The sequence below is a fragment of the Salmo salar genome, chromosome 12 (assembly GCF_965601325.2).
Source record: "Salmo salar chromosome 12, fSalSal1, whole genome shotgun sequence".
In the NCBI taxonomy this organism is placed as follows: domain Eukaryota; kingdom Metazoa; phylum Chordata; class Actinopteri; order Salmoniformes; family Salmonidae; genus Salmo; species Salmo salar.
This window is the reverse complement of record NC_138302.1, coordinates 66,721,997-66,734,991: the sequence shown is the minus strand read 5'-3', so window position 1 is coordinate 66,734,991 and position 12,995 is coordinate 66,721,997. Positions and strand designations below refer to the sequence as shown.

General features: G+C 40.7%; 1 protein-coding gene across 1 annotated transcript in view; it reads left to right on the top strand.

The window, feature by feature from the left end:
• The window catches only part of LOC106565576 (metabotropic glutamate receptor 2), a 59,219-nt gene extending 52,756 nt beyond the window's left edge, over positions 1-6,463 (top strand). Inside the window, exons 5-6 of the mRNA XM_014132850.3 lie at positions 5,372-5,549; positions 5,855-6,463. Coding sequence (XP_013988325.1) covers positions 5,372-5,549; positions 5,855-5,928 — 252 coding nt within the window. The 3' untranslated portion in view covers positions 5,929-6,463. The remainder of the gene's footprint in view (positions 1-5,371; positions 5,550-5,854) is intronic.
• Positions 6,464-12,995: the final 6,532 nt, after the last annotated feature.

Sequence of the window (12,995 nt, the reverse complement as noted above, 5' to 3'; positions counted from 1 at the left end):
GTCCCCTGGTGACCCTATACCTCTGCAGACACAGATGGGCAGGCTGGAGAGCATGAGGTCTGGAGGTGGGACAGAACATCCCTGTGCGTAGTTTTGTGGAATGGAGTGTGAAAGAGCAGGACGTTAAGTCCCAGCTGTGTCCCGTGTGCTGGGATTATGGTCTCCAAGGGCTTCAGAGGGACCCTACCTCATGGCAGAAGGGGTATGGGAAAGAGTGGGACACGGACAGAACAGAGTGTCAGATCAACACAGATATCTAATCTGACCACTCTGATTATCTCTGATGTAACTGAACTGAAACAGTGGCTCATGTGATTTGTTTTGTCTGCTGTGAGGGATATACAGTGCCTTGCAAAAGTATTCATCCCCCTTGGCATTTTTCCTATTTTGTTGCATTACAACCTGTAATTTAAATTGATTTTTATTTGGATTTCATGTAATGGACATACACAAAATAGTCCAAATTGGTGAAGTGAAATGAAAAAAATAACTTGGTTCAGAAAATTCTAAAAAACTAAAATTGGAAAAGTGGTGCGTGCATGTGCATTCACCCCCTTTGCTATGAAGCCCCTAAATAAGATCTGGTGCAACCAATTACCTTCAGAAGTAACATATTTAGTTAAATAAAGTCCACCTGTGTGCAATCTAAGTGTCACATGATCTCAGTATATATACAGCTGTTCCGAAAGGCCCCAGAGTCTGCAACACCACTAAGCAAGGGGCACCACCAAGCTAGCGGCACCATGAAGACCAAGGAGGTCTCTAAACAGGTCAGGGACAAAGTTGTGGAGAAGTACAGATCAGGGTTGGGTTATAAAAAATATCTGAAACTTTGAACTTCCCACGGAGCACCATTAAATCTATTATAAAAAAAATTAAAAAATATGGCACCACAACAAACCTGCCAAGAGAGGGCCGCCCACCAAAACTCATGGACCAGGCAAGGAGGGCATTAATCAAAGGCAACAAAGAGACCAAAGATAATCCTGAAGGAGCTGCAAAGCTCCACAGCAGAGATTGGAGTATCTGTCCATAGGACCACTTTAAGCCATTCACTCCACAGAGCTGGGCTTTACGAAAGAGTGTCCAGAAAAAAACCCATTGCTTAAAGAAGAAATAAGCAAACACGTTTGGTGTTCGCCAAAAGGCATGTGGGAGACTCCCCAAACATATGGAAGAAGGTACTCTGGTCAGATGAGATTAAAATTATATTTTTGGCCATCAAGGAAAACGCTATGTCTGTTGCAAACCCAACACCTTTCAGAACCCCATCCCCACAGTGAAGCATGGTGGTGGCAGCATCAATCATGCTGTGGGGATGTTTTTCATTGGCAGGGACTGGGAAAACTGGTCAGAATAGAAGGATTGATGGATGGCGCTGAATACAGGGAAATTCTTGAGGGAAACCTGTTTCAGTCTTCCAGAGATTTGAGACTGGGACAGAGGTTCACCTTCCAGCAGTACAATGACCCTAAGCATATGCTAAAGCAACACTCGAGTGGTTTAAGGGGAAACATTTAAATGTCTTGGAAAGCCCAGACCTCAATCCAATTGAGAATCTGTGGTATGACTTAAAGATTGCTGTACACGAGCGGAACCCATCCAACTTGAAGAATGGGCAAGTTGGATGGGGGGGGGGGGTTGAATAGTTATGCACGCTCAAGTTTTCTGTTTTTTTGTCTTATTTCTTGTTTGTTTCACAATAAAAAATATTTTGCATCTCCAAAATGTTAGGCATGTTGTGTAAATCAAATGATACAACCCCCCCAAAAATCAATTTTAATTCAAGGTTGTAAGGCAACAAAATAGGAAAAATGCCAAGGGGGTGAATACTTTCGCAAGCCGCTGTGTCACTGTGCTGTGTTCTTTCTGCTACACTCTTGCTATGAGATGGTTGTCCTCACACCCTGAGATTTCAGAAATCTCTGGTTGAATAATCAAACAGTAATTTGCATATGTCACCCATGAAATGTTTAAGCAGGGAAAATATGGTGTACTGAGGCATGAATTACAAACATGATTATCAAATGAAATATTAAAGATGTCATCTCTGAAGGGGGACAAGCAGCTTTTCCTCCAACCTCTGTGACATAGGTTAACAAAGGCAATGAAACATCAGTCATATCCAAAGGTAAAGAGTGCCCTTGTTTCATGTAACCCATACATCAGAATAATCTAACTTTGATTCCTCAAGATTTGTTTTAAATCATTGATGCCAAAAATGTGGTTCAACAAATCAAAGGCCTCATCAGCTGTCTTACCCCACGCTGTTACAAATCTCTGCAGCTAGGCTTGTACATGGTTGTACAACTATCAGATGTACAGGTAACTGCCAAAATAAAGGAAACACTTGAGTAAATGAGGGATACAAAGTGCACTGAAGAAAATATAAATGCAACATGTAAAGTGTTGGTCCCATGCTTCATGAACCCAGAAATGTTCCATACGCACAAAAAGCATATTTATCTCAAATGTGTTCATCTTTTATTGTGGCATAAACAGAACCAGTCATGATGTTTTTATCTGATTGTTAAACAGTCATTTTAAGGGCTCCTTTACTAGGCTCCCCGTGCACATTCATCCACTCGCAACATATTTCCAACCTCCAAACAGTGGTGAATGGAAAGAGACATCTGTTACACAAAACACCAAAAAGTGTAATGACATTTGACAGGGGGGAAGAATTTATGCATCAGTGTTGGCCACTCATTCCTGCCTTCGCAAAATGTCAGTGTTTTTGTCTAACCACATTGCATTTTGGAATGTAGTCTATACCACCTGTTTTCAAGTCCATTCACAAATGTTTCATGACATAAGGGAATGATTAATAATGGTGTAATAGCCTACAGTTCTCTTGACATTTTGTTTTAATTATTGTGATAGTCTCATGTTTTACTGGTACGGCGTACCCCCACTGTGTCTTTTGCCAGGACGCCTTACCGGAACATACCGCCTTACTTTCACCCCTGTTCCTGAGTTAATTAAGCAATTAACATCCCATCATCCTTATTGTCATGTATAAAATTGCCCTGTTGCCCATTATTTTGGCTACCATGGATAGAAGAAAAGATCTCAGTGACTTTGAAAAAGGGGTCTCAAAGGACCATAGCGGGTTTAAAGTGTGTGTGTGTTTCAGTCACCAGATCTCAACCCAATTGAACACTTATGGGAGATTCTGGAGCGGCATCTGAGACAGTACCATCAACAAAACATGCCTTATTAAGACACTTTATGTTGGTGCTTCCTTTATTTTGGCAGTTACCTGTATCTTTAGGTTTTATTGGGGACATTTATTTCATATACTCATATTCTACAATCCAACAGAAACACTGAAATCATCCATTCATGCTCTATGTTCACATCCTGTTACCAGGCTGAAAATGTAGCATGATCTCACTCTTCCTGTGCTAAAAACACACCTGAATAGACTTTTTGGCTACCACAGGCTACACAGCCTTTTAAAAACAGACACTTCCCACTGGGCACACACTGGTTGAATCAATGTTGTTTCCACGTCAATTCAATGACATTTTGTTGAACCAATGTGGAATAGACGTTGAATTGACGTCTGTGCCCAGTGGGTTGTATCTAAAAGTCTTATAGAAAGTACTTACAAAAATCTGTGTCTACTGTATGTCAGGTTTCATAATGAACAACTCAATCCCACACTGAGAAGACAGATTTCCAGCTCTCAGCTCTTCCTAAGAAATATATTTGCTTAACACTTTATTATGCAGTATATTGTCCTCATTGCCGTGTTATTAAAACTATTTTTGAGTACAAAGTGTGGGATATAGGACCTGTGTGCTATTTGATAATATCCAGTTACTTACATGAGGATGACATCAGTTTACCACCATTTAGTTATATTATAAACCAGATTTAAACCGATGGATTAACTTTTTAACATAATGTACAGCTCAACAAAGGGACTGATAGTTGAGCCGGTCAACAAATCAATTATTTATTTCACATTGAACTATACAACTCAAAGATTCACTTGTGTCATGTTATGGTGAATTTGCATTCAGTGACAGCAGTGAGTGAACGGCCACAGCACAGCTTGAACAGCGTGTCTACCGCTGGGTGCTCTCTGCCTGCCAGCCCAGCTCATTCTAATGCTGATATTAGTATTCAGGGAAACATGGACAGACACCTTGGAAGTGTGTGGATGGCAGACTGGCAAGATCCACCCAGCACCCACCCACCATGCAGCACTGCACTATAACTAAACAGTAATCTGGGAAGAGACAAAAACTAAGCTTGGCTGTATATAAAAGGACTGGCTGATGACACACAACTGCATGTGGGCGGTTGGAAGGAGATGACGGGAGGGGGAGGGGGGTTAGGATGATTTGAGGGACTGACAGGCGAACAGCTCACTCACTCACACCCCTCTCCTCTCAGATACTGCTGGTAGCACCACACAAGCACACATTTAACCTATTTCCTGAAATTGTCTGCTTACTATCTGTTTGCTTTTTGACATTCCTCAGTCTCCATGGTGTATTGTGTTCCGTAATCAGGGTTGGGTAGGTAGGTTATTTCTAAATGTAATCCGTTACAATTACTAGTTACCTGTCCAAAATGTGTATCAGTAATGTAACTTTTGGCTTAACAAACTCAGTAACGTAATCAGATTTTTGGGGGATTACTTTTCTCGTAAAAGGCATTAGAAGAAGACAAATTATCCATCAAACGCATTTGGTGTGCCATCATAGTGGTCTCTGACTTGTGGTCAAATCAAATAAAATGTTATTTGTCACATGCGCCGAATACAACAGGTATTACAGTGAAATGCTTACTTACAAGCCCCCTAACCAATAATACAGTTAAGAAAAATAAGAGTTAAGTAAAAGTAACAAATAATTCAACAGCAGCAGTAAAATAACAATAGCGAGGCTATATACAGGGGGTACCGGTACAGAGTCAATGTGCGGGAGCACCGGTTAATCGAGGTAATTGAGGTAATATGTACATGCAGGTAGAGTTAAAGTGACTATGCGTAGATAATAAACAGAGAGTAGCAGCAGCGTAAAAGAGGGGTCTGGGTAGCCCTTTGATTAGGGGTCAGACTCGCTCAGGAGGAACAAACTTAAACTTGCGCCTTTTTTAAATGCTGAATTGAATGTCATTGGGAAATGTATAGGTATCCAAGAAGTAATCATCTAGGTTTACAAAAGTATCTGTAATCTGATTTAAATATTTTTGCTTGTAACGTTACTGATTGGAGTTCGTTTTTTTGTAATCAGATTACATGTAATCAGTTACTCCCCAACCCTGTCCGTAATGTGATATGTATTGGCTTTATCAGATGAGTAATCCCTGTCTCTGGTCCCATCTTCTCCATTTATCCCTCTCCCCCCTTCAGGTGCAGACCACCACCATGTGCATCTCTGTCAGTCTGAGTGGCTCAGTGGTACTGGGCTGCCTCTTCGCCCCTAAGACCCACATCATCCTGTTCCAGCCCCAGAAGAACGTCACCTCGCTCCGGGTGTCCACCACCCGCTTCGGCGTCACCACCGGCCCCGGATCCAGCTTCTCTCAAGGTACAAACCCCGCCGGCAGGCGAACACAACCTTCATCATCACCATCATCATCATTATTATTTCCATCGTGGTCGTTAAAGTAATTTTACATGATAATTATTAATCACTGAGATGTTTCAACACATTACGTGATACAGCACATCACTTGAGAACACCCCTGTGGTGAGCTGTCACACCAGCGTCTCTACATTTTAGAATGAGGTGTTCTTTTCTACTCCATCTTCTTCTCTAACCTCTAATCTGACTGCCAGTGGATTGTAATCTGATAGAAGTGTTGTAGAAAATGGTCTATTCTCTTTCTGCAGCTTCAGCCTCCAATATTGTACCAACGGTGTGTAATGGTCGGGAAGTGGTGGACTCCACGACTTCATCTTTGTGAAGACTGACAGACTGAGCCTCATGTTCCTCTGCTGCCATTGTATACACTTCTATAACCACTAGTCAAGAATCAGCTGTTTCAGATAATAAAGAGGTCACACAGAAGATTGTCCAGATTTTGTTATCCTCTTAGTGATGTGAGTACAATGTCCCGATTCTGTTTTCATTCTCTGACTAGTAGCAATTTTAAAAAGAGATGTCAAAGATTCAGTATTATAGCCCTTCTTTTTATTGAAGATTTTACTTCAGACATGGAGTAAATTATAGTAAATCTGTTAAATGTAATATATACAAGATGTTTTTAATGTAGATTTTGGTGAACCAGTTTGTGCTTTCTTGTAATTTATGTAAATAAAACGTTTTTTTTTTTTTATTAATATGAAAACTACAGATGTGTTGAATATTTTATAACTCTCATACACAGGCTGTCTGACTGAAACAAAATGTGTAGTTAAACTGTAATTCAATCAGAAGACACATTACTTAACACAGAGTCACCAAGGAGGTGATTAAACGCTAGTGTGTGTATTTTAGTTAAAGTATTATGTTGCATAGAAACCATTTTCCTACGTGTTACCGCTGCTCTTGAATTCCACAGAGCATTTTGGGAAAGGTGAATAAAATGAATGACATTTCATGACAGAATTGTATCACCCGGGAGCCTCGGCATGAGTAACCCTCAGAAACACCTCCAAGAACTTCAAACTCAAAAACCTACATCAACAGTTGGTATTTTCAAGTATTTAACACCGTGGCATTTTCAGGCGGCCTGATAACTGGCATAGCCACATCACAGGAACCCATTACTGATAAAAATATACCAACAACTTACAAATGCCACCCTCAGCCAGACAAAGCGTACCTTAATTTATTGGAGAATCCCAGTGGCATACCTTGACCCACCTCCAACTACCACCTAATGAGCCTCTTCAACTCTTGAGTGCTCTAACATTCTAACTCTAAACTCTAACATCAGGAGAAATAATGCAAATCATCTTGAGACGAGAAGCATAAGCAAATATTACTTTATGCAATATGTGATTCAAATATTTATCATACAATCCCCCTCTAAAATACTATTTGCTTGCGCAATTCCTTGAGCAATTCCTCACTTTAGTTTCACTGAGTGTACAAAACATTGAGGACACATGCTATTTCCATGACATACTGACCAGGTGAATCCAGGTGAAAGTATTGATCCCTTATTGATGTCACTTGTTAAATCCACTTCAATCAGTGTAGATGAAAGGGAAGAGACAGGTTAAAGAAGGATTTTTAAGCCTAGAGATAATTGAGACATGGATTGTGTTAATGTCCCATTCAGAGGGCGAATGGGCAAGACAACAGATGTAAGTGCCTTTGAGTGGGGTATGGTAGTAGGTGCCGGGCACACCGTTTTGTGTCAAGAATTGCATCGCTGCTGGGTTCTTCATGGTCAACAGTTTTCCGTGTGTATCATGAATGGTCTACAAACTAAAAGGACATCCAGCCAACTTGGGAAGCAATGGATTCAAAATGGACTAGCATCCCTGTGGAACGCTTTTGACACCATCTTGACTCCATGCCCTGTCAAATTGAGGCTGTTCTGGGGGCAAAAGGGGGATGCAACTCAATATTAGGAAGGTGTTCTTAATGTTTTGTACATTCAGTGTATGTTGGTAAGTGTACAGTAAATGGGAAGCTGCCAAATATTTGTCTATTTAATTCACCATCTGCAAAGCATGCAGACCAAACAGACCACAGCCTCTCAGTGAAAATTAGCTGGACCATCTACATGACTTTATATGAGAGAAAATCCTCTGTAGGTGCCTTTGAAAATACACCAAACAAAAGTTGTTCTGCAGAAGAGTTGAAAGAGAACATGAGCCAGATTCTTCTTAGAACGATGGACCACATCCATGATTCAACACTGCCATCTTGTGTGCATGAAGTGAACTTTCTCCACGAAGGCAAAATCCAGCTGGGACATCTACTACATTTACATGATTGTTGTCACAGATTATGATACTAATTTGAGTGATATGACATTATTGATGCTGATACATTTAACTAGTACAATCCCAGACAGTACCTACATTATATTAATCCCAGATAAAGAACAGATGATTAACACAATATAATGTGCCATAGATGAGGCCATGTGTTGTAATGGCTAGGTTCAACACAGACCATGCACACTTCATTATGGCCTAATATGACAGCCTATTCTATTTTTCATAAAACTGATGAGTAGTACAAATTGGCTCCTCACGAGGCTGATCCATTCCTGACACGCTCAGATTAGTCATTCAGTGTTGGAGTAATGGGGTGTAGCCAGGCCTAACACATTGGCATGTGGATGGGACTGAGGCCCAGACCTCTATCCCTCTACTACCAGCCAGTCCGTCTCAATCAAAAATATAAAACAGGTTTTTTAAAGCACTAATGTAGCCTTTATCATGTGAACCTTTATATTCTAGAAGGACAACTGCAATTTCCTACATTTGCAACATTTCCAAGAGGAGGGTAATCAATGATGCTTTTAGACATCAGGACTAACTTTAATAAAATAAAATATAGAGTTACTGGTGAGGTAGCCTAGAAATACAATATACAGGCACCTTGTAAGAGAGCAACACCCCTCCCTACCTTCAGGCTATGTTCAAACCCTACACCCCAACCAGCACCTTGTAAGAGAGCAACACCCCTCCCTACCTTCAGGCTATGTTCAAACCCTACACCCCAACCCGAGCACTCTGCTCTGCCACCTCAGGTCTCTTGGCACTCCCACCCCTCAGCCTAGTCCAAGTTCTTCTCAGTCCTGGCATGCCAATGGTGGAACCAGCCACCCCCCCTCTCCCAACAAAAAACAGAACTTGCACTTGACTCTGCTGATAGCTACGTTATTGAGGAAAAATGTACTTTCTATGCCTGTGAATGTGGTTCTTCCCACCTTGCTATCTTAAGATGAATGCACTGTAAGTTGCTCTGGATAAAAGTGTCTGCGAAATGACTAAAATGTAAATGTACAATGTAACAGTTCTGAGTTTGCAAATCTCTGGCCATGCCACTCCATGGGCCCAATTCCAACCCGAGTTAAGCATACGTCAAAGGAACGTAACTTTTTATGCACTTTTCCCTCTATGCATATTCTGACCTTGAACGAGAATAGCATACTATTCACTTGCTATTTGTATTGGGTGGAGATCAAATAAATGAAGGTGTCTACAGATACGCCATATTCTAACCTTGACTTAATTCCATTATAATTCCATCATTTACATGCCAGGAAAGCATTAATAAGGTCTAGCGAAACCTACCGGTTCCAAGTGGAACATTTTTTTCAGATAGAAATAACAGCCTTCTCCATTCAGTGTAATTTACAACTTCATAAGCGCTAAGAGTTAGGTAAATTAATAATTTGTTTGGATAAGGGAATTGTAAATATAGATGACACTTTAGATATATTTGACCTTATAATCGCTGGAGACAAATGTGAAATCAGTCATATAGCAGCAAACTGAAGCATATCAACATATCAACATTCCCACAGTAAAGTTTATGAAAAGCTGTGCCATTATGCAGAATTTAAAATGTACAGCCTTTTAACTTGCAGTGATGGGAACTCTTGAATGTCTTAATTATAGGCCACCCTGACTTTCTCCGTCTCCTATTTCTATCATGTTAAATATTATCCACTATCAGTATTGACCGTCAGTAGGCCTAATAACAACACATATTCAACTGCCAGTTCCCTTCAGTTGGTATAGCCTTCATTATCGTTTCATTTAATTACATTGTTTTGTTTACCTTCATTTGCTTCCTCTGTAAATGCCGTCACGGCCATGTGGTTCTTGCTGAGGATCCTTAGTAACAGTTGATAATATAAAAAAAAGAGCTCAGACCAAGCATAACAGTTTGAACCCGATGCAATACTTGGCTGTGTCATCACACAGTTCCATGGTTATTGCAGGCAATAGACGAGGGTATAGCCTACAGTTGTACACTAATCTTCCAACATTACCATGGGCTAAAGAACTTCATGTCACCATTTTCAGAATGAATCAAACCACCATTTTCAGAGTATTTTTAAATCTACCAATTGGTGCTGCTGTGGGGTTAGCCCTTGATAATGACTCTCAGTTCCATTACATTACACATAGTAAGTCATTGGACAAAGGCATCTTCTGTATAGGGGAGCTTTGTTAAGAGCCCCGAAGCTTGGTCTGAACATTAAAACACATCTCTTGCAGTACGGTTTTGGAAGCATAAGGACCTTATCCTTCATATCAGCGAGAAATAATTTTCAAAAAAACTAAAGGTTAAATTGATACACACCTTTTTAGAGTTAGGGTTCCTACACGGCCATATTTCCATGTTACAGTGCTTGCGGAAAACAGACAAAGGACAATGAACTACCTGTGCTAATTAGCTATCTGCGTCGCCGAACACCTGTGTGTAAATGGAAGGATGCCACAAACGTGTTGTCACTGAAAAATACTGTCGGCTGCAACTGTGCTTAAACCGGTTAAAACAGTGTACAGTAAGTATGTATTTTGCATTTGTGAAATTATTTTGATGTGATATGAAAGTAGAGGGATTTATGTTTCTAGAACCGTACTGAAATTGAGAGTCGATTCACGTTTAGATGGATTATTTGGCTGTTTTGGCTTCCCAGAGCCAATTTGTCTTTAAACAGAACATGTAAGGTCCTTGGGCTATTGTGGGGTCAGGTCAGGTAGGTTGCTGTAAATCAAATTCAAGACAGAATCCAGCTGGGTCTGAGTCAGCCAGCCACAGGTGTGAGAGAAATGTGGGAAAACAAACACAGAAATCAGAATCCTCACATTGCACAAGTTGACTTCATCATTTTCACAGCTTGTGCCCAACTACTATCAGGTTGAAGTTACAGGGCAGACAGAGCCCAGGCGACTTTGATCAGAACAATTCTAATTATGCCACCTGTAGCAGTCTTCTTCTTCTTTGGTATAATGAAATTCACAACAATAGCCTACCTGTAGCGGTCCCTTATTTATGAGGACCAATTGCCAATGCGTTTTAAATGCCTTATAATACTTTTGTATTCAATACAAAATGGCATAACATTGAATTCAGAAATTCTAATTGATTTCCCTATCAAATATAAAGTGCACATACTCTGAATGTAATCTATGAAGAAACTGGCTCAGTTTCCATGGTTCAGCACTACAAATGTCAGCTAACCTTAGCCACCATAAACTAACAATCAATGGAAGTGATGGGGGCATGTGAGCATGTTTAAAGAGTTTTGCCGTTTATTAATGTTTTATTCAATGTGTTTCTAAGGGCTATAGTAGAAAAGGCCAAATTCAATATTTTATCAACAATTTTTTTCTAATATTTTTTTGATACACTACATGACCAAAAGTATGTGAACACCTGCTCATTGAACATCTCATTCCAAAATCATGGGCATTAATATAGAGCTGGACCCCCCTTTGCTGCTATAACAGCCCACTCTTCTGGGAAGGCTTTCCACTAGATGTTGTAACATTGCTGCAGGGACTTGCTTCCATTCAGCCACAAGAGCATTCGTGAGGTTGGGCACTGATGTTTGGCGATTAGGACTGGCTCGCAGTCGGTGTTCCATTTCATCCGAAAGGTATTTGATGGGGTTGAAGTCAGGGCTCTGCGTAAGCCAGTCAAGTTCATCCACACTGATCTCGACAAACCATTTCTGTATGGACCATGCTTTGCGCATGATCTTAGGCTTGTGTGCGACTGCTCAGCCATGGAAACCCATTTCATGAAGCTCCAGACTAACATTTATCGTGCTGATGTTGCTTCCAGAGGCAGTTTGGAACTCGGTAGTGAGTGTTGCAACTGAGGAGAGAGGATTTTTACGTGCTACGATCTTCAGCACTCGGTCCCGTTCTGTGAGCTTGTGTGGCCTACCAGTTCTCAGCTGAGCTGTTGTTGCAGATAGATGTTTCCACTTCACAATAACAGCACTTACAGCTCTAGCAGGGCAGAAATTTGACGAACTGACTTGTTGGAAAGATGGAATCCTATGACGGTGTCACATTGAAAGTCACTGAGCGCTTCAGTAAGTCCATTCCACTGCCAATGTTTGTCTATGGAGATTACATGGTCGTGTGCTCGATTTTATACACCTGTGTGGCTGAAATAGCTGAATCCACTAATTTGAAGGGTCCACATACTTTTGTATATACAGTATAGTGCAGGGGTGCAACTTTCACAGGGGATGGGGGGAATTGTCCCCCCCACATTCTGAAATTGCATTTTTGTCCCCCCAGTTTTATCATTGGAATGTGATACAAAATGAGGCTTTAGACCATGTGGATGCCTCCGAGCGGTCGGGTAGGCTGTTTGTAGTGTTTATCCGACTGGATTAAAATAAAATAAAAAGTATGTCCCCACTACTTCTAAAACCAAAGTTGCGCCCCTGGTATAGTGTACCTACAGGGGTCCTAAAATTCCAAATGAAATCGCTAAATTGTCCAATACATTTAATCGAATACATATTTATTTGTCACATGCGCGGAATATAACTGGTGTAGACTTTACTGTGAAATGCTTGCTTATGAGCCCTTCCCAACAATGCAGAATAAAAAACGACACCCAAGAATGGAGCTATATACAGGGTGTATCAGTACCAAATCAATGTGCAGAGGTACGAGGTATTTGTGGTAGATATGGACATGAAGGCAGGGTAAAGTGACAAGGCATTAGGATAAATAATAATAAGAGTAAAATAAAGAACAGAGTAGCAGCAGCACATGCATGTCTGTGTGTGTGTGTGTGTGCGTGCATGTATGTGTTGTGTCGGTGTGTTATATGTGTGTGTGGGCGTATGTAGTGTATGTAAATGTGTGTGGGAGTGCCAATATAGTGTGAGTGGGTATAGGGTTGGTACATTGAGTGAACAAACATTAAGAACACCTGCTCGTTCCAAGACACAGGTCCAGGTGAAAGCTATGATCCCTCATTTATGTCACTTCTTAAATCCACTTCAATCAGTGTAGATAAAGGGGAGACAGGTTAACAAGGATTTTTAAGCTTTGAGAGAATTGAGACGTACAGTATTGT